Below are 21,694 nucleotides of genomic sequence, written 5' to 3'. Positions count from 1 at the left end.
TTAACATTTTTGTTTGGATCTCTTGCTTCCCCTTCATGGAAATTCCAACGTGTGTCTACGTTGGAATTCTATGGGAGATCACGCCAATGAGTTGGCAGAGCTCGGCTCCGCAGGTGCCAGCAATTAATCATTAACAGAGTATGTCAGCTGGCGCCTGTGAAGTGAGCACTTAGATTTTCGCTTCAGAGTCTCACATCAAGAGAACCTCTGCTAAGCTTATTTCATCAAGAATGCAGTATTCCTACCAGTGCGTGCGACGGCATGGGCAGTGGCAGTCGAACTGGGCAACTTTCCAATCACCTGGATAGATTCACTGATAGCTGAAAGGGCAGTTTTCACTAAAAGAGCAGATCCTAAGAGAGCAACATGGTGGAGCAATGCATCTTTTTCTGCGTTTCTGGATGTGGTGGTTCCTATCTCCGGATGATGGACACGGATACTGCATCACAGGTCTGGAAGGTCAGCATGTCGATGCGGTGCTTGCGGACAGCTCATGCTCTCACTCTGAGGGCATGGCTGTTGCGCAGCTGAGGTCGCGGCTTCCAAGCCACCCTCGTTGCTTTCTTATTTTCAACTCTTCCTCGGGACGCTCCGCTTCCATGGGTGAGCACTCCCCATGCCAATGCTGCCCCTCCGCAATCATAGTAGCTTATGTGGACAGTCAGACTCGACTATGCATTTCAATTTGCTGTCGGCCTCCCGAGATCACGGGTGTGTATTTAAGCAGTCATCGCCATGCCACCCCTGTCTCGCGCGACAAGATTGTTATCCTCCTGGCGAAGGATACAATTGAGCTGGTCCTTCCAGTCAAGATGGAGAGCGGGTTTACGCCCTCCACTTCTTCTTACCCAGAGAGAGGTGGGTTATAACCCATCCTATCTGCACGTTTTGATTTGTCATCTGTTAAGGATGTCGATCAAGATGCTCATGCAGAAACGCATTCCCCAGTGCATCCATCTGTGGGATTGGTTGCAGCTATAGACCTGGACGCCCACTCCATGTCTTGCTCTCTCCCTCCTTATAATGCGTTTTCTGGTGTGCGACAGGGGCCAAGCATGGTAGTACCGGGTCCTCCCTTTCGGGCTCTTCCTGTTTCCATGCCTGGAGGATGCCCTGTGCCTCTTCGGTGCACAAGCATCTGCATTTATTGATTATTCACTGACTGGCTTATTTTTTTCAGTCTTTGAACTAGTCGACCATGCACAGGGACACTCCAGGTGTCCATCACCATGCTGTGTCACAGCACCTTCAGTCCCTGGATGGACCTTGCCTTCTACAGGCCTGGGTGCCTTTAGAACAAGTGTCCAGTCATGCTGTCATTCTGACAGATGCTTCCAGTACGTGTTGGTGGGCTGTGTGTGTCACTAAAATCACTGTTCATCTACTTTGCATATAATCTAGTTGTCTGTTTTTTTCATTTTGTCCTGAATTTTTAAAGATAGTGGAATGCTAAACATCATGCTGGGATCTTATCTGATGTGATGTGAATACTAAAATATAAGTTTGATTGGTGATGCAGTAACGCAAGAACTTTTTTAATGAACCCTTGTGACATGAAAGAAGTCCACAGAATATTATGGAAACATTTGGACATATGAAGAGTTCAGATGCAAAAGCCGCTGAACGCCACTTCCGCCAAAAAATGTGATAATGACATTGAGTGAATGCTTTAGGCATGTATTACACCATCATCAAATAGATTTGCTTCTAATCATCCAAATCGCAGCGTCAGCGCATTCAGAAATAACAGTTTGTGGGCAAAAGTCGCTAAACGCTACTTGCCTTTGACAGCAAAAGCCGCTATATCCCGAGAACCAATCAGAAGCGCGAATCAAATCATATGTTTTCAATGTAGCAGTGTACTGAAACGCCGGCTTTTATGAAGAGACATATTCCGCTTTCGCTTTTAAAAGTTGGGAGTTTGATGAACTGGATGAGCCTGTCCGACTGTCAGTGAATAGCATATTAAAATGTCCCTTACCTCAAAACTCTGTGCTTATAAGAAAGAAAAAAAAAACACAATGTGCTGTCGGAAGGGTAACATGCATTCCTAATGTTTGTTTGCGCAGTGATGCTACTTTGAATGAGTCTGATTTACTATACATTAAACTGCAACTCCATTTCACGAAAGACAGAGTAAAGATGTTGCTGTTCTTTTATCCCACATGGATGCTATGAGGAAAAACAGGAGACCAAAACGTTAAGTATGGTGAGAATGAATGACAGCTTCTAAATTGTCTGAGAGGCATCTCCTTTTTTCCCAGTGGGCCCACCTTGTGTTTTATTTGCTAATTTAAGCTATTTTTTAAAAGATAAATATAATGTATAAAACTATACATTATTAATATTACTTCATAATACCTATAGATCTGATAAGCTTTTTACATTAATGGACAAAGCACAGATATTGATGTTTCACAATGTTTTACAATACATTATTTGAATCAACCAAGCTTAGCTTACAATGTTTACATTGCTCCACATACATTAAATCTAAATCCCAAATATCAGAAACCACAACAGATTGTTAAGATTTAATTCATGTCACTTTTAATGTTATTGTTTAATGCTTACTTGACAGATTTCATTCATTCATTCATTCATTTTCCTTCTGCTTTGTCCCTGGTTTATCACAGCCGAATGAACCGCTACTTACTTGACAGATTTAAAATTGCAGGTGGTTTGTCTAATGTGTTTTATGTTTGGTAAAATAATTTCTAATGGCATCTTCATTCACTAATCATGAATCTAATAACATGTGTTCCAATAGATGTATATGGGTTTTGCATAAAAAGCAGAACTGTATTTAGCTGGTTTTGACGCAAAAGAAAATTTACCTTGTTAAAAAACAAAGAATTGTCTAAAGTGACATTTGAAAAAAAGAAAAGTATTTTATTGACCAGCTAATCAACTTTTCATTACATATAAAATGAAACTTCTGAACCTTATCAGAGGAGCCTGATAGAAAATGCTAATTTACAAGAAAAGATGTCTGATGGATTTAGAGGTTTTGAACTGAACTTTTTTCTGAACTCTTCATATATCAGAGTCAAGTTTATGTTTGGAAGAAGAGACACTGATGTCTGATTATAGGTGAAAAAACATTCAGAAATAGATCACAGCTTTCCTGTTATCATTTCTTGTCTTTACAAGACACATGTCGGAGTTTCCATGAAGGGGAATGTCCTGTTTACTTACGTAACCAACGTTCGCCAAATAGGGAACGGAGATGTGTGTCTCCATTGCCACAGCAGCTGAGTCTCCAGCTGTTAGCAGAATGATCGGCTCTTCAGCAGGCAAACATCCAAATGCTCTGCTTCTCAGCCTCCAGCTGATATACTCTGTTAATAATTAATCAGTGACACCTGTTGAGCTGAGCTCTGCCATTTCATTTGGCATTTCATTGGCCCATTTTCTTACTCTTCAGAGTAATTGGTCATCTGGTGAACTCCCCTATGCCTTTACAAGACACACATCTCCATTCCCTTTACGGGGAACGTGGGTTATGTATGTAACCAGGACATTTTGTTGCTTTATAAATGTTATGAAGTTCTTCAAATGTTGCTGATGTAATATTGAGGCTTCCAGTTTTAATGTGTATGGTAATATTAATTTAATGACACATGATTTCTCAATGTTCAGTGTTTTTTTTTTTTTCATTTTCAGCATCTGAAGAAAAACAGCAACATTAATGTAACAGCCTGACCCACATCAACATGGATACAAGAAAAATCAAACCAAATATACATTGTACAAATGTACTGTCATAAGAGTTTCTTGTCTCTAAACAGGAACAGTTCAGTACCGTTCAAGTACATTTCCACTGTAATTCCCTTGTTGAGAGTTAAAAGTTGTGTCTGTATTGCTGTATCCCCATCTGCAGGTCAGAGCTGGTAATTGCCCAGTATTCGTCTTGGTAGTTTCAGATTAATGAAATCGAGAATTCAAGTGAGGGTTCACTCGTGCTTCTTCATGATATTAGTAATAGCATTAGACTAAAGCACATCAATAACAGCAAACAGAAAAGATCACGTCCAGTATACTGACCAGTTTGGTTTAAGCTCAAAAAGCACATTTTAATTAAATTTTATTTATTTCACAACTCTTGTTTGTATAGGTTTGTTTCAACAAATTTGTCAGCAAACAACTTTAACAAACATTTCTTGGTAGTACACCAACTGTTGATTAAAAAAAAAAAGATTACATGCATGGTTTTGTTAACCATATTGGTAATATTTTGGTTAGAAGAACTGAAACAATTAATTTGTAACAATTATATTGTGGAAAAAACCTATCTATCTGTCTGTCTGTCTGTCTGTCTGTCTTTCTATGCCCCCTTACCCCTTCCTCTTGGAAGGACATTCTACTTTATCTGTGTTGTGTTTTCATTACCTGGAAAATGCAAAGGAAATACTACTTTACCATCACATACCTGTTATTGTATTGTGTGTTTTCCGTTTCTCCGTGTATTTCATGTACTGGAATTGAAGCGCACACTTCCGCTTCCTCTTTTTGTTTTTCTATTTTTCAGTATGCATCAAATATATTTTCACTGATGCTCTTGAGGGACTCCTCTCCCTGTTGTGTTTCCATCACCTGCAAAGAAAAAAACACACACATTATCTGTCATTGCTGAGATGTGTTTCTGTTGTTTATCCGTGCCCATATATAAACATGCACTTATAAGCAGCATTCGTTTCATATTCTCCCAAGTGACATTTTTCTCATCTCATACTTTTCTTTTCTCAGCCTTCTCCTGCTTAAATCGAGCCTCCTTCCAAATGCTTTTAATGAGCACACCTAAACCCTACCCTTCCAGTGACATCACTTGCTCCATTACAGAGCCCATATTATGGGTTTTTGGTGTGGTGTGTAACACAGCTCTAAGTGAAGTGAAATATCCAGCTAAGGCTTAAATCTGTAAGTGTACAGTGTTTAAAACTATTGATTCATATCTATAAAAGAGTCGACTCATAGTGCTTCAAACGACTCGTCTTGATAACTAGTCATTAAGTGTTTCGCGATGACGCAGCTACGAAAATCAAGTAGTTGTGCAAGCAAACTCGGCAGGTTTGAAACCTGCGCCAAAATCCACGCCTTAAGCTACGGTCACACCGGGCTTTGTGTGTGCGAAATTCTGTCGTGCGGCGCTGCGAAAAGGGGCGGGATTAAACAAGCTTATTAGACATTTAAAAAAGCGGACGATTGCTTCATGTTTTATATTTTTGTCCCAGAGAGGTCGTGTTTTGATCCTCGATTGGTCTCATGCAGCCAAGTGATGCGATTTCGCAGGTCAGAGTTCACCAAGCTTGAACTTTGCACCGCAGCAACCTGCGAAACTTAACGCATGACCCCGCGTTTCCGGTCTGACGCATTCGCGTGCGTATGAATGGAAGTCTATGGGAAGAAAAGTCAAGTGTGACCGCAGCTATAGACTTCCATTCATACGCACGCGAATGCGTCAGACCGGAAACGCAGGGTCATGCGTCGAGTTTCGCAGGTTGCTGCGGTGCAAAGTTCAAGCTTGGTGAACTCTAACCTGCGAAATCGCATCACTTGACTGCGTGAGATCAATCGAGCATCAAAACAGGACTTCTCTAGACAGAAATTAAAAACATGGAGCAATCGCTTGCTTTTTTAAATGTCTAATCATCTTGTTTAATCCCGCCCCTTTTCGCAGTGCCACACGACAGAATTTCACACACACAAATCCCGGTGTGACCGTAGCTTTACACTATGAAGCTACGGTCACACCGGGCTTTGTGTGTGCGAAATTCTGTCGTACGACGCTGCGAAAAGGGGCGGGATTAAACAAGATGATTAGACATAAAAAAAAAACGAGCGATTGCTCCATGTTTTAAATTTCTGTCCGGAGAGGTGATGTTTTGATACTCGATTGGTCTCACGCAGTCAAGTGATGCGATTTCGCAGGTCAGAGTTCACCAAGCTTGAACTTTGCACCGCAGCAACATGCGAAACTTGACGCATGACCTTGCATGTCCAGTCTGACGCATTCGCGTGCGTATGAATGGAAGTCTATGGGAAGAAAAGTCAAGTGTGACCGCAGCTTGAAGCGTATATGCACTGTGACTACTTTTATAATAATGATTAGCAGCTGGGCATTTCACTTGTCTCGCGCTGAAGCCAGTCAGTGTCGACTGGTGTCAGTGTCGATGGCAGCAGGCTGTCATCGGTCCAATCAGCGCAAATTAGCTTCGCGCAGAGGAGGGGTTTGGGAACAAATGAATCGCTGAATGATTCATATGGGAGTCGCTGGGATAATTAGGTAAAAATAAACGCAGATTATAAGACCATGAAAGTGTTTTTTGACCTTGCATGCATGTTAGACTGTTGAAGACCCTTACAACCAAAATATGACCCTATTTCATGTATAATAGGGGCTCTTTAAGCTCATTGGACTGCGTGTCCCAGCCTTTTCCCCACAGAAAGAATAAGTAATGTTATAATTCATGGGAAATCTCTTTTTATTGATGGGTGGTTTGAAAGAGGAATTGTTTTTGTTTTGGATTTATTTAAAAATGATGGCAATATTCTGGAATATAAAGCATTTATATTGTATACTTTTCCTCTGCCAGCCAAATCTTTCAAGTTACGTGGATTTATTTACCAAGTTATGTACATTTATTTTAAACATTTCTTTACTTTAATGAGAGGAAAACAATTATGCCTAAACATTTTTTTTTAGATGGAATGTCTTATTTTTGATAAATGATTTGACAGCAGATCTGTCAGATGATTGTTACATGTATATACCTCCCCAAGATGTACATTTTTCTGGATAAATTTTTCTGACAGTAATGGAAGAGAGCATGATTATTACCTGAATGGTTCTGCATATCAAACAAAATAAGAGAGATGCGTTATAAGATTTTGCATAATGTATATTGTACAAATTCCCAAATTGCTATCTATTTTGATATATCTAATTTGTACACTTTCTGCAATTACAGGAATAAACTTCATTTCACTTACTGTATTTTATAATTGCAGTCATGTTAAATCTATTTGCGATAACATTGTTTTTTAATTTATTGTTCATTTTTAAATATGATTTAAATTTGTGTATAAAAGTCCTATGCCTGTACTTTTCTGGTAATGATCATGCTCTCGAGCTTATTGTTAACTTTATTGTGTTATGCTGTTAAATTTTTATACACAAAAATAAGTTCCTAAAGACAATACCTATATTTAATACTTTCCTTGCTGAAATGTCGTTCAATGTTGAATCTCTTTAATCTTTTTTTCTTTATGACCTTTTAGGTTTTGTAAAGATTTTTCTTTTCCCTTTCTCTCTTTCCTAACCTTTGTTATTGTATTTTCTCTTCAATGCAGTGATGTTATTTTTCTTGTATTTAATAAAAAAAAAAAAAAAAACTGCGTGTCTCAGCTTGCATATGCAAGTCAACATCCAGATACTATTGTCCAATAGCAGCAAAAACAGTTGAACAATTCTGTGAAGGTGGGCTCGGTCGCCCTCTAGTGTTTAAAAGCTTATTATAAAAATAAATACTAGTCAATTTGTTATTTGACATCAATGTTGAAATTTAAACGAAAATACCAAAATATATCACGTCACAAATATTGAGCTGGTGTACGTTTTATTGCTAAAAATATTTACAAAAGAAGCCTAGCCCAGCAACAAAATTTAAAATATACAATTGTCATTATATTTTACTTATACCTCCATAGGAATACAAGATTTAGGCCAATCTGCCATGCTGATTTTATAATACATGTTTACCCGGAAAAGCTTTGAGTTCCAGCCATAGACTGTAAAATATATGGACGGAGTATCCGTGACGTCACCCATAGGTTTCTGAAGAGCGCAAAAGAAGCCACAAGTAGGCGCGGCCAACCGTCGCCATTTTGTTCGCGCGTCATCGCACCCACGGCGGGATACCAAACAAGGGCAAAGAGGCGGAGAGTGGGCGGAGCTACAGACACCTGCTGGCACTTTGCTTCGACCTGGCAGACAGACTTTACTTTGGGAGAAACGCTTGATACTTTATTACCTGCGACTCGTTTGTGTTCTGACCACATGTGCTTGGCTGTACACTATATCAATAAAGTGTTTAGACTTTTAAAAACACTGTAGTAATACATTGAGCCACTAAACATTGTTCTTATGACGTTTTTCTACAGGAGGAAAACGCGAATTACTTCCAAACACTTCAGATGTGTGTGTGTGTGTTAGTAAATGCAAGACTATTGATAAAATCCAGCACAACACTGTATGACAACGCTTCAGATGACTGTTCTAGAGCCTACAGCTAATCAATCTGTCACATTCTGGAGTGCTTTACGGGTCTAAAGAAAAATATTAATGATAAATAATCTTAAATAAAACAAATTGATTTATAGAGATGGTGTATAAGTATATAACTTTACTCACATGGGAAACGAGGCCACGTGAACGGTTTGTGAGCACAATTAAATGCACACAGCATCCCATATCATCTGATAATTGTAAGAAATAAGTCCAAAAGGCAGCTGACTGTGTAAAGCCACATAAAACAACACAAAAATACGATGAATATGCCGAGATCAGTGGCTAATCTGCCGGATTCAGCTGAGGTGAAGTGACGGCGACCAGCGAGTCCTAGCTGTCACTCAAGTGGCCACGCCCTTAATTATGCAAACTTAATATAACCTAATATAAAGGAAACGGATGAGTTATAAAAAAATTCACCCCCCTCACAGTTGTCATGGAGGGTAATAATAGCTATATGAACCAAAATCGTTCTTTGTACCAGGCTGTAAACACCTTTTTTTCTGCTGTAAAGTTGGCCATTCTAACAGTGGGCTCAATTGCAACTTGCTCTATTATGGAGCCAGGACTAGCGGAATTTTGATGAATTGCAGTTTCAGTTACTTCCGTATTGGCCTCCCGAGGGAGAGCGGGAGGTTGCCGCTTGGTTCCAGCCTAACTGGAATGACTTGTTTTTTTTAAACCCGCCCAACACGGACAGGTACAGTGATCAACATCACATGCTTCTGGAATGCGGAACATCTGAAGGCTACGCTCGAATAATTTTAAAGAGACTGAACATTAATTTATTTTGTAATCGTGTTCCACATACGATATAAACAACGTGGTTTATTAGCTATTGAGCGGTTTATTTCTTAAAACTTGAAAGATCAAAAGGATGTCGTGCAATGGATACAATTCTTATGTTACTTGTATTTTTATCTCCAACATTTGCGTCAGAACCAAACGGTAAGTCTTAAAAAATTTTTATTGGATTGACTTTTTGCTGTTCAATAAATTTTCAATTCGATCTTATCGAAGTCAGACAAGTTATCTTTTAACAGATCTTCATAGGAAGCTTCATTGGTTTAAATGAAAGTGAAAGTCTCAACCTATGTGTCCAAAATTATACGCACAATACTTGTAAAATCAAAGCATCATTGATAATCGTTTTATATTTCAGGTTCAAGTCTCTCTTTGTGGTTGTTTTCAACTTATATTAAAGGAAAAACACAATTCCCAGAATTTAGTTATACGACAACTTTGGATGACATCACAGTTGGATACTATAATTCAGAGACTTATATTCCAAGAGGAAATACAACAAATGAGGATGACGTGATTCATTCAGATTACATCATTAGTATAAGTAACTACATGCATGAATCCTTTTTGAGAAGATCGCGACTGCTGGGGCAAGACAGCAAAAATGACAGTAAGCATACGTGGCTTGAATTAAAATGTTTCCCGTGTGTGATAGAGGCTGATCTTTCACAGTCTGTTCCTTAATTTCCATCACAGGTCTTGATGTTTATCAGACACTAGTAGTCTGTGTGCTGCTGGACTTTCACACTTCTGGAAAAATGATTACTAAAGATGCTGCAAGAGGCTGCACCACAGATGAGTTGTGCTACTTTAACAACACGTTTTCTTATACTGTGACTGCAACTATTGGACAAGATCAGCTGAAACCCCACCTTGAAGAATTCAAGAAGAAATTTGAACAGTTCTTTTACCCAGTGTGTATAGATACTCTAAAGAATTACCTAAAAAAGAGAGAAAAAGAAGTAAATAGAAAAGGTAAAAACTAAATGTGTGTCTATAGAATATTTTTAAATTGCACCAATTTTTATATATTATATATCAAAATATTTATTTTTATAATTCTGTTTTTAGTGAAACCACAAGTCAGACTCATCCAGAAAGCTTCAGATTCTGGAGGTGTTCGAGTGAGTTGTTTGGCGACAGGATTTTACCCTCGTCACATCAACCTGACCCTGTTGAGAGATGGACAGCCTGTATCTGATCATGAGGTCACTGGAGGAGATCTGCTGCCCAATGGAGATGGGACGTACCAGATGAGGAAGAGTCTGGAGATTAGTGCAGAGGAGAGAGAAGAACACAAATACACCTGCTCAGCAAAACACATGGGCGAAGAATATCACAATGATTTGGGTAATATCTTTTACACACATAAACATATGAGATTAAATTTTGATCTGATTTTCTTCTAAATTCTTCTTTTAGCTGAACCTCACCAACACCACATGTGGATTGCTATTGCTGTTGCTGTGCTGTTGGTATGTGCTGTAATTGTTGGTTTGGCAATAAGCAATTGGAAAAGAGGCCAGAAGTACAGAACAGCAGTACAGACAGAAAGTGGTAGGCCTAATTTACCTTTGTTTTCCTTTAAGTTAATATATGATCTTTTAGAATCCTTACTCAATTATGTTATATGGAGCATGAAAAACAATATTACTGTACAGTCTTCAGAATACTGAGAATCTGCATATTTCAGATCATATACTATGCATTTCACTTGTGTGTTTGGTTCCCTTTGTTCCTTTGGTCCAGACCAAAAACCTGGTGCACACCAAAAAGATGAGTCTCTGTCTATATCCAAAAATAACTGGAACGGTTTGACTTAATTATGAACAATTGTTATTCTGTTATGTGTTTAAGTGGGATGCTGTAACATTTAGGTGAGACTGGTGTAATGTGTGCGACAGATTAAGGATGAAGCAGGAATCAATTCTCTATTTAAGCTTTTTTTTTTGACTCAGTGGTTTAAACAATATGTAACAATAATAAATGGAAAATATAAATTACAATTATTATCTTTAAACGTAAACAATGAGTGTAAGCCAAATCAAAGAAATTAACAAAACAAAACAATCCTTCAATCTAAAGTCTGAACTAGGCGACAAAAAGAAATAATAATAAAAAAAAAAAACTGAGTTCTTCAGTGTACACGACACCAGAACTAAACTAATTAAACTACAAAACTCGAAGTTAGACAGGTGGCAAGACACTCAAGCTAATCTAACAACAACCCATCTAAATTAAAACAAACCAAACAACAAGGTCACAGGCTCAGTATTGCACAACAACCATCAAATCATTTTACTTTAAACCAACGAAGTTTAACAAGTAAACTCGAATTACCACAGTAAACTGAGATAATGAATCAGCCTAAGCAGGCCAGAACACACAAATCGCGTGGAGCGCAAAAGGTACGCCGAGATAAAGTGCACACCACACACTGGTCTGTCTGGGTTTTAAATGCTTGCGGCTTGTCCGGGCATTGGTGGAACCACGACACAGTCATAATGATGACAGAGGCTGAACCAAAGTGAAACTTAAGGGTTGAGTAAGAAGTGTAGAGGGTGAGAAAAATAAATACACAAAGAAAAAATAAGTAACATCAAACATAACAACTACACATATAAACTAACCAAAAACAAGACATGATATCACAAGATGTTACTATAATTAAGATATAGGACTCTATTTTGACGATCCATGCGCAAAGTCCAAAGCACAGGGTGCAAAAACATTAAGAGACCTATCATACACCTGGCGCAATGTGGCGCAAGGCGCGGCGCAATTGTTGTTTGGTAGTTTCAGCTTGGTGCAAGAGTCGTTTTGAGCCACGCTTTTTAAATAGCAAATGCATTTGCGCTCATATGTGCACCCATAAACAGTCTGATATAAAAAAGGAGGCGTGTTGAGGTGCATTGCTGACGCGTTGCTATTTTGAGCCACTTTAATAGACTGTTCTGTAGACCAGAACAAAGCCGGTCTAAAGTCCAGCGCAGAGCGCGTTAGTCATACGCCTCGCTTACACATTGCTTAATACAAACAGGATGTACAGCAATACGCAAATATCTTTACATATGAAACAGAATTAAAATATTAAGGATATATATAGGATATAAATATAAAGGATTAAAATATTACAAAACATATTATTTTCTAGCCTACATAAATATAAAAACTATACTTTCATGCCTTCTTCATCTTGGGGGGCTTTTTCAGTTTATTCATAAAAATTTGCTTTTGTATAATATTATTATTAGCAGTATTATTTATTATATGCATATTTCTATTTTTTTTTTTTTATTAAAAACAGGCTTATATTTGCCACCTGTGTTTTAGACCATATGGGGCATAGCATGTGTATTTGGATATAACTCAGTTTTTTGAACACACTTCGTTATTATTGTTCATTTATTCGTTTGCTGGAAATTAGAAATTAATTTAGAAATAGTTTTGAAACAAATCTTAGCGCTTAACAAACTAAATTAATTATTTATAGGCTAATGGATGTCTGTGCTTACTAGAAGTTTCCCTATCCACTAGAGTGAAAGCGAAAGTAAACAATGAGGAGGCTCATCTCTCATTCTCCCTGTAGATGCTCTGTTTTCTCTCTAGTGAAGGGTTCAGTTTTTCCACTTACAAAGTCCGTCATGTAAATAGGAAATGCGCTATGGCACGACGCAACTGACTCTTAAAGGGAATGGGAGATGAGACTCTGATTGGTTTATTCTCAAAACACACCTATAACTCATTAAGAAAATAAGCTCAACCCTGTTAGACCATGACCCACTGCGCAAAGCGGATTTTTACGTTCTTATATTAGCAAAAGTGGATTCTGACCCGCCCTTAATGCATTTGCGCCCTGCGCTTTGCACATGGTGCATGGATCATCAAAATAGAGCCCTAAGGGCATGTCAGAATCCACTTTTGCTATTTGCATACAGTGGGAGAATGAGATAAGCGTCCTCATTATTTACTTTCACTTCCACTCTCTTCCCTAAGGAACAGTGTTGTACGCACAGACATCCATTAGCCTATACATAATTAATTTTGTTTGTTAAGCACAAAGATTTGTTTCAAAACTATTTCTAAATTCAGTTCTAATTTCCAGCAAACGAATAAATGAACAATAACAACGAAGTGTGGTCAAAAAACTGAGTTATGAGCGCACATATGAGCGCAAATGCATTTGCTATATAAACAGTGTGCTGCAAAACTCCAAAACGACTCTTGCGTCGAGCTGAAACTAGCAAACAACAATTGCGTTCCGCCTCATTGTGCCGGGTGTATGATAGGGCCCCATAATGTTCAAGCTTACTGATTTTTCTTGTCTAAAATGCAGTGTTTGCAATTCAGTTTAATACAGGCATCTTCGTCTTGTAGGCCTTTGGCTGTTTGTGTGATGGAAAAATATACTTTTATACTTTTATAAATATACTCCTCATTAATAAAAATGAACATCAAATGTACTCACACAAACAAACAAATCAGAGTGTTTAGCTGTGTGTGTTTGGCGTGACTGTTGTTAGCATGGTTCCATTGAATAAATCACATTTATTTCCATTTTCAGGTGAACATGATCTGTAATCTTCTGAAGATACAACTGCTTTATTCAGTAAAGACAATGCACATGGTGGAACGATAATCTCAGACACACATCTGACATCTGACTGTTTCTACATTATTGCATATTTGTATATAATGAATTTTAATTGCTCGTTTATTATCATTTATTTTAGAGTTTCTTGGAATTTTGTTGGATGTCATTTGGGACGTGCTGTGAAACAGTGTCATGTTTATTAATTTATTCATTTGTAACTTTTTTTGTATTTTGTGTACAAATTAAAATGTAATATTTTGCTATGTACTTTAATTGTCCTTTGTTTGATCATTGTAATTATAATTTGAGATATTAATCTGTTTATCAAACTCAAAACAAAACATTTTATCCATCGGAACTGAAAGTATATATAGTCGCATACAGTGGTCTGACGGAGTAAAAAGTTAGACAACATTACAAGTTAATTACAACATTAACTAACAACAGTTTCAATGAGTTTATGAGCTGTGGGTAGTCTGTTGTTTTTAGACCTTTAAACAATTTTAATCTAATGTTTTTGGGAAAATGTTTAGTTCAGTTGATTATTTTTAAGAGTATCTTGCTGTTTTGGGAGTTTAAACATGCCGTTGGATTTATTGCTGGGAGATATGCAGCCTTCCTTTTTATCTGGGTGATCAACAGGAGGAAATTATCTTGTTTCCTTCTCATTACAAAAGGCACAAGTCGGATATGCATCTCGTTTGGCTTCTAAAATTAAAAACATACTGAAGTTAAATGGGATTCTTCAACTTAGATCTCACCCAAGGTGTGAGAAAGCTGGAAGAAATATACTTCTGTCTTTCAGATGAGATGTTAAACCGAGGTCCTGACTGTCTGTGGTTGTTAAAAATCCTAGGATGTCCATCTAGGTGGATGCTGCACACTAATGGTGGATGAGGAGATCAGGGGTTCTCAACCTTTTACACTTCGAGGCCCACTTCTTTCTCCGATCAATTTTTGAATGCCTGCCTGTCTGACATTTTCTCTAAAATGTTTGTATGAAAAAAGAAAGAAAGAACCATCTGATGTATTCTAACGGCTTCTGTGATGGTTATTTATCTGAGCTTGGTTAGTGGTCTCTGTCTCCCCTTGGTGTCAAATGGTAAAAACCACTAGTAAGGTTTTTCATTTTGACATTTGATTTTAAAATCAATAATCGAAATGTATCAGGTGACAAATATTCAGCTGTTGTACGCTTTATTGATATTAATCAGCATCCAATAATGTTTTATAGGAGCATTTAAAACACTGCATGTTCAAGACGATATTGGAAATCTGACATGCATATTATATGATAACAATTACCTCACCCAGAACAGCCTCGAGTGAACATTCTTCCAAAGTTTCCCACTACGTTTCTGTTTATACCTTTTAGCAAAAGATACTGGGTTTGACCTGACTAAACATTCACATTTAAAACAATCGATATATTTTCTGCTATATCATCCATTGTTGTTTTTAGTGATAAATGTAAATGTTAATGACAAAATCACAGCCCATTATATGAATTTCACATATATATTTATGAATATTAAATCCGAATATAAACACTTTCAGGGATTAGATTTTAAAAGAACTATTTGTTTTTGTGTGAAGAACATTTAAATAACCTAAATTATCTTTTTCCACTATGAAGACCTTTTGAAGAGTGTAATGATTGTATAGCCGGGACATCATGGAACCAGTTTCTGATAAAAATATGAAGTGTTGTGTTAGGGGAATGTACAGTTAACACAAAGACCCAGTATGATGAACAAAGAAGACCAGGAGTCCAAGATACAAGTCATTAAAAAATAATTTCTTTAACGAAAAATTGTTGTCAGTTTCATCAGTAGATCCCAGTATAAACACTCGCATACTACACTGTACACACTTACAATACAGTCTCTGATCAACAGCAATTACACTCTTAACAGAAGTTCACTGACTATGTCATTCTAGCATAGTAAACTGTAATGCAGTCTCAAATAAACAACAATATACTCTAACACAGTGTTTCTCAACCACGTTCCTGGAGGACCACCAGCTCAGCACATTTGCCATGTCTTCTTAACCAAACACACCTGATTCAGATCATCAGCTCATTAGCAGAGACTGAAAGACCTGTAATGAGTGTGACAGACAAAGGAGACATACAAAACATGCAGTGCTGGTGGTCCTCCAGGAACATGGTTGAAAAACAGAAGGTCACTGACTATATCATTCTAGCATAGTAAACTGTACACACTCGTACTGTCTCATATAAACAACAATTATACTCTACTCTAACAGAAGGTCACTGACTGTGTCATACATATAGGTAGCGAGAATCTGATTCACAGATAAACTCCAATAAACAATAAACTATCTCCAAAAAAGGAGGCAACAATCTATAAGCATATCTTCTCCATAATTAATTAGGCGACACATAGTCGATCAATCCAAAGAAGAGAAAAACACACAAACACAGAAAATGTGTAGGTAGTTCAACGTTAACTGGCTCTCTAGTATGCCATCTTATCAGTATAGTACAATAAACACTCTACACACAGCAGAATAATACAGAGACACTTTTCCTTACATCACTTTCACTTAACAGAATTACTTTAACAAACATTAAAATCAACGTAACAGCTGTCTTGGTCACTCATCCACAATCCAGTCTACCTGGGAGGACCCAATGATCTCTTGACCTGGCCTAAAGATCCCATGAAAACAAAGAATTTTGCATACAGAAAGAACAATGACAAGCATAGGATTTCAGTTTAACGCTGAAGAGGGATGACACTAAGGTAAGTGTATAATCAAGGCACTCACACAGAGTGGCCATTAATCAAGATACCACTTCTTCACATAAGTCTAAAGGAGATAGATTAACACTTCTAAAGTGAGTTAAAGTGATAGCTGTGCAGCATTATATTAAGACAGTTTACTAATGTATGTAGTGGAACATTTTCTTTGAGGTTAAATGAAAACTCTTTTGACGGTCTATCAGCATAGGAGATGTTCCTTCATCCTTCTATGTTTCTTTGGGTCAGGACATCACGTCAACTGTTTAATTTGTTTCCAGATTTTCTTCAGATGCTGAGAAAAAAAAAATTGTTTAGTACATGTTAATGACAAAATCACAGCCCATTATTAATTTGACTATACACTAAACTGGAAGTCATCTTAATCTAGGAGTCATCAGCAAAATTGGAAAAACAAAACTGGCATAATACATTTATGCAACAATTAAATAAATATAAAAGTGTTATGCAGATAAATAGGCATACATCTGTTATAGATGCAGATTTTTATAACATATTTAACTAAAAATACAATGCTGAAATAAAAGAACCCAAGGATTTGGATCACTAAGGTGCTTTTATTGGAGGACAGGGAAGTGAATGCAACATGTCCACACAGGAAGGCTGTGAATGATGTAGCTCTGAATATTTTTTTATATAATCAGATCAATCAACTCAACATAATCAGATCAATTAACTCTTCCAAAGAGTTGCAATCAAAATCATTCAGTCCCAAATTAGACTGAAACAATCAACTAATGTAAACTATTCCGAAGATCTAGAGTTTTTTTTTTTTTATGTCTGTAACAGTTTAGTGGTACTTTACATTACAAGTTATAACATAAAACATTTATGAAGTTTAATGTCATAATAATTCAACCACTGTATATATAATTTGGATGAGCTCAATGGTTGATTTAACCTTGCTAGAAAATATCTCAAAATCAAAAATGAAGAGAACCAAATCTTGTTATAGGGAAGCTTTGAAGCAGGAAGGGAAAACATAATGGTATGAGGAATATATAGAATAGATACATACTGCAGATTTATGTAAAATAAATGATTTAACAAAATATATATTTTTGGGGTTGAATCATTCTGCAAAATAATGTTTAAAGACAATACAATTGCTTTGCTTTTCATCACTGTTGTAACCTAAACATCATAGAAAAATATATTTAATAGCTTTTTAGAATAGTCATAATCATGGGGCTGAATGTTTTTTTGTTGTGTGTACTATATATATTACTCTTGTGTTCTCTGTATTGTTTGAGCTGAAGTAATTTCTATTGTCCGTTTGTTTGCACACTGCTTTCTTCTCACATGGGTTCATAAAAGTTCCTGTTTACAGAACGTCTAATCTTTAAAATCTTAATCGTCTAAAAATAACGTCTAATATTTTTAGTCACATCAAATAAGTTGCCAGCATGGACTGGTTGTGTGACATTCCATCATCCTCTGAAACCATGAACAACAACAGGTAAAAGTCCCAATCTACAGTATGACATGTAACACAGACACTGATTATGTTGACTGTAGACCAAAAGACAATCTGACAAATTAACAAGTTGTCTATTTTCCTCAAATAAGCATGACTTGTATTTAATAACATACAATTAAAAGTACTTACGTGAAGGAGCAAAATAATCACTTTTAGATGATCCTAAAAACCAAAATATATTTAGAAAACAGCACAGTATTGTAGTATGTTTTATGTAGTATGTAGTATTTTAAATCTTAAATCTTACCTGCACGCCATCTTTTCCACACAGCAGCTGCAACTCCAAACATCAACATCAGAGCCAAAACTGTCAGAACTGAAGGAATCACTGATTTAAACGGTTCACTGTGATCAAAATCTGAAACATGAATCACAGGCTTATTTAAATTATTTTTGTTTGGATTGTTAGATTGAGTTTTCTGTAAGAGCTCATTACCCAATGTGACGATGAGTTTGTTGTCCAGACTGAGATGAGTGGTAGAGCAAGTGTATTTATGTTTTTCTCTCTCCTCTGCTCTGATCTCCAGACTCTTCCTCATCTGGTACGTCCCGTCTCCATTGGGCAGCAGATCTCCTCCAGTGAGCTCATGATCAGATACAGGCTGTCCATCTCTCAACAGGGTCAGGTTGATGTGCCGAGGGTAAAATCCTGTCGCCAAACAACTCACTCGAAAACCTCCAGAGTCTGAGGCTTTCTGGATAAGCCTGACTCTCGGTTTCACTGAAGAGCAAAGAAAAAAAATTGAGATTGCACTCTTTATTCATATATTGAAAGCACAGAGAAACATACAATGTATTCTTACCTCTTCTCTTTCCTTGAGTTGCTCTCTTTTTCAGATAGCTGTTGAGAATCTGTTTGCCGCGATTGTATTCCATTACATGAAACCATTTGTACAACTCTAGATGTACTGTTGACTCTTTCTCCATGCCATGAAATGTCATTGCGTCACCAGAAAAATGCATTTCATAAGTTGTGGAGCCTTCAAAAGCAATCTTAGTTATCACTTGGCCAACATTGTCTTTGTCTGACAATACACAAAGACTCAGCAACTGATGAACAACAGGACCTGTAATGATTGAGAAGAAACTTAATAACAACTACTGAAGCTGTGGAATCAGGGCTGAATGGAAACCAACTCCCAAGATTGAAGATTTGAAACCCAGAGCTAGAAATCACTAAGTTTTAGAGCAACATATGACAGCTCCCAGATTTTAAAAGGCTGGAGACATTATGACCGAGTGGTCCATGTTCTCTGACTCCATTGTTGACGCGACCATGAGAAGCTGTGGCTGTAAGGTCTGTGGTGCCTGTCGAGGCAGCAATCCACGAACCTGGTGGTGGACACCGGAAGTATGGAATGTCATCAAGCTAAAGAAGGAGTCCTACAGGGCTTGGTTGGCTTGTTGGACTCCCGAGGCAGCTGATCAGTACTGACAGGCAAAGCGTGCTGCAGCCCTGTCAGTTGCGGAAGCAAAAACTTGGGCTTGGGAAGAGTTCAGGGAGATTATGGAGGAAGACTATTTCACACTGATACTGTTTACAATGGAACCGGAGAGCTGTTGACCTTGACTGGGGATGTTGTCGGATTATGTAAGGAAAGATTTGAGGATCTCCTCAACCCCACTAACATGTCTTTCATTAAGGAAGCAGAAACTGGAGATGCAGTGGTGGACTCACCCATCACCCAAGCTGAAGTCACTGACGAAGTTAGCTAGCTTCGCAGTGGCAAAGCAGCGGGGTGGATGAGATACACCCTGTGTATCTCAGGTCTCTGGATGTTGTGGGGCTGTCTTGGCTGACACGTCCCTACAATATTGCATGGAGGTTGGGGACAGTATCTCTGGACTGGGCAACTGGGTGGTGGTTCCCATTTTTAAGAAGAGAGACCAGAGGGTATATTTCAACTATAGGTGGATCGGACTCCTCAGCCTCCCTGGGAAAGTCTATGCCAGGGTACTGCAGAGGAGGATCCAGCCGATGGTTGAACCTAGTATCCAGGAAGAACAATGCGGTTTTCATCCAGACAGACAGTCTGGGGTTCTCTCCTGGGGCTGCTGCACCCACGACCCGGCCCCGGAAATGTGGAAGAAAATGAATAAATGAATGCATATGACAACATGAATGAGTCCAAGGAACTGAGAACACTGAAAATAATTAAAGAAATAAAACATCTACTGTATATTTGTTTTTCAAGACACATTTCAAACACTGTAATAAATAAAATAAGTCAAAATAATATAAGTTGATCCAATGTTTTTAACTTTTTAATAACGGTCGTAGTAAACATTTTTCTTTTCCTTGTGCAGTGGGAAACAACAATGGTTTACACACACTAGGGCAAAAGTGACAGATGCATTAATATGGATCTTACCTTCTGTTGTGTTTTTAGACATTTCCCTAAATCTTTCCAAAATATTAGAATATTCCTTTTGGTAATAGTTCATAAAATTAACTTCCTCGTCTTCATTTGTGGTGTTTCCTCTTGGAATGAACATTTTTGTCTCGGAATTATAGTATCCAACTGTGATGTCATCTAACATAAGTACGACACTAAATGCAGGAAACGGGGTTTCTCCATCAATGTGAGTGGCAAGAAACAGCAAGGAGTGGGAATCTGTCAGAAAGTTAAACACAAGCTTTAATTTCAATCAAACTACTATATGGTGGTATCTAAACGAGTAATGTCTTAAAAATGTGTAAAATAAATTTGAAAACAAATGAAAATACACAATACCTGTTCTGCAACTGAATTAAAGACAAACCTACCTGTAAAAACAGCTGTTGGCAATGACAGCACACACAGAAAATACAAAAATTTCATGTTGTTTTTAGGCTGGGGAAAGCATGTCCTTCTCTATAGCCACATTCTGTGAATGCATCCAGACCCAATGTTTGCAACGAGTCAAACGAGTTATAAATGTTATTTCCTGGAACTCTTAGGTATCATGAAAGTTATGTGAGCCAGTTTAAAGTTACACCCTTCTAGATTCATTATTGGTGTTACTCTGGCATCTGGTAGTAAACAGAGAAACATATAGTAAACAACTTTGGTTAAGGGCGAAAATGACAAGGAATTATGCAGTATGCTTAAAGCCTAGTTAAACTATGGATGATCAAAGAGTTAAGATGAATAACCAAAATGAGTATGCATTCGTCAAAAGGATCAAATCATATGAATCTGCTATATTCCACCAATATAATAAAGGTCAGGATGCAATCCGCTTGTTAAATGTGACATCATGCGTAGCGGCTTCCAGGTCCAAGCACTATATACAACTGTATGGGGAGGCTCAGCAAATGGTAGTAATAAACGCTCACAAAGTGATGTAATACTTTCGATAATCTTGATCACAATATATATATATATATATATATATATATATATATATATATATATATATATATATATATATATATATATATATATATATGCCAATCAAATGTCCAGAAAGTGATTATTTTTTTAAATAAATTGTTAAAATATTGGTGTCACCAATGCAGCAAGTCCAGAGACTGTCGTGTACACCATGATTTCATATAAAATTCACTTTAATGTGTGATATGACTAAAACGTGGTTCTAAACGAATATTTACTCAATTCAAATGAGTAGTGGCTTGGACCCGGAAATAGTATTCCATACATCATGACTTAGTAAGCGGATGGCTGCATGTGTCCAAGAAAAAGCCAAGAGCTGGGGTTTTTGGCCATATGGATCTGATAAGAAACAATATAAAT

At 37.4% G+C, this 21,694-nt stretch overlaps 2 protein-coding genes across 2 annotated transcripts; one reads left to right on the top strand and one right to left on the bottom strand.

Moving 5' to 3' along the window:
- Positions 1–377: 377 nt before the first annotated feature.
- On the top strand, positions 378–13,471 carry LOC130219049 (uncharacterized). The gene is made up of 8 exons (XM_056451318.1): positions 378–858; positions 934–1,126; positions 1,207–1,337; positions 9,453–9,704; positions 9,791–10,069; positions 10,166–10,444; positions 10,517–10,651; positions 13,431–13,471. Exons 1-8 carry the CDS (start codon positions 378–380, stop codon positions 13,469–13,471), a joined length of 1,791 nt encoding a protein of 596 aa, XP_056307293.1.
- Positions 13,472–16,330: 2,859 nt separating this feature from the next.
- Positions 16,331–20,950, bottom strand: LOC130219048 (class I histocompatibility antigen, F10 alpha chain-like). The gene is made up of 6 exons (XM_056451317.1): positions 20,935–20,950; positions 20,330–20,572; positions 18,761–19,024; positions 18,394–18,678; positions 18,205–18,315; positions 16,331–16,365 (listed from the first exon to the last, which is right to left on the bottom strand). Exons 1-6 carry the CDS (start codon positions 20,948–20,950, stop codon positions 16,331–16,333), a joined length of 954 nt encoding a protein of 317 aa, XP_056307292.1.
- Positions 20,951–21,694: the final 744 nt, after the last annotated feature.

The sequence above is a fragment of the Danio aesculapii genome, chromosome 25, assembly GCF_903798145.1.
Source record: "Danio aesculapii chromosome 25, fDanAes4.1, whole genome shotgun sequence".
NCBI lineage: Eukaryota > Metazoa > Chordata > Actinopteri > Cypriniformes > Danionidae > Danio > Danio aesculapii.
This window is presented reverse-complemented; position numbering and strand designations above follow the sequence as displayed.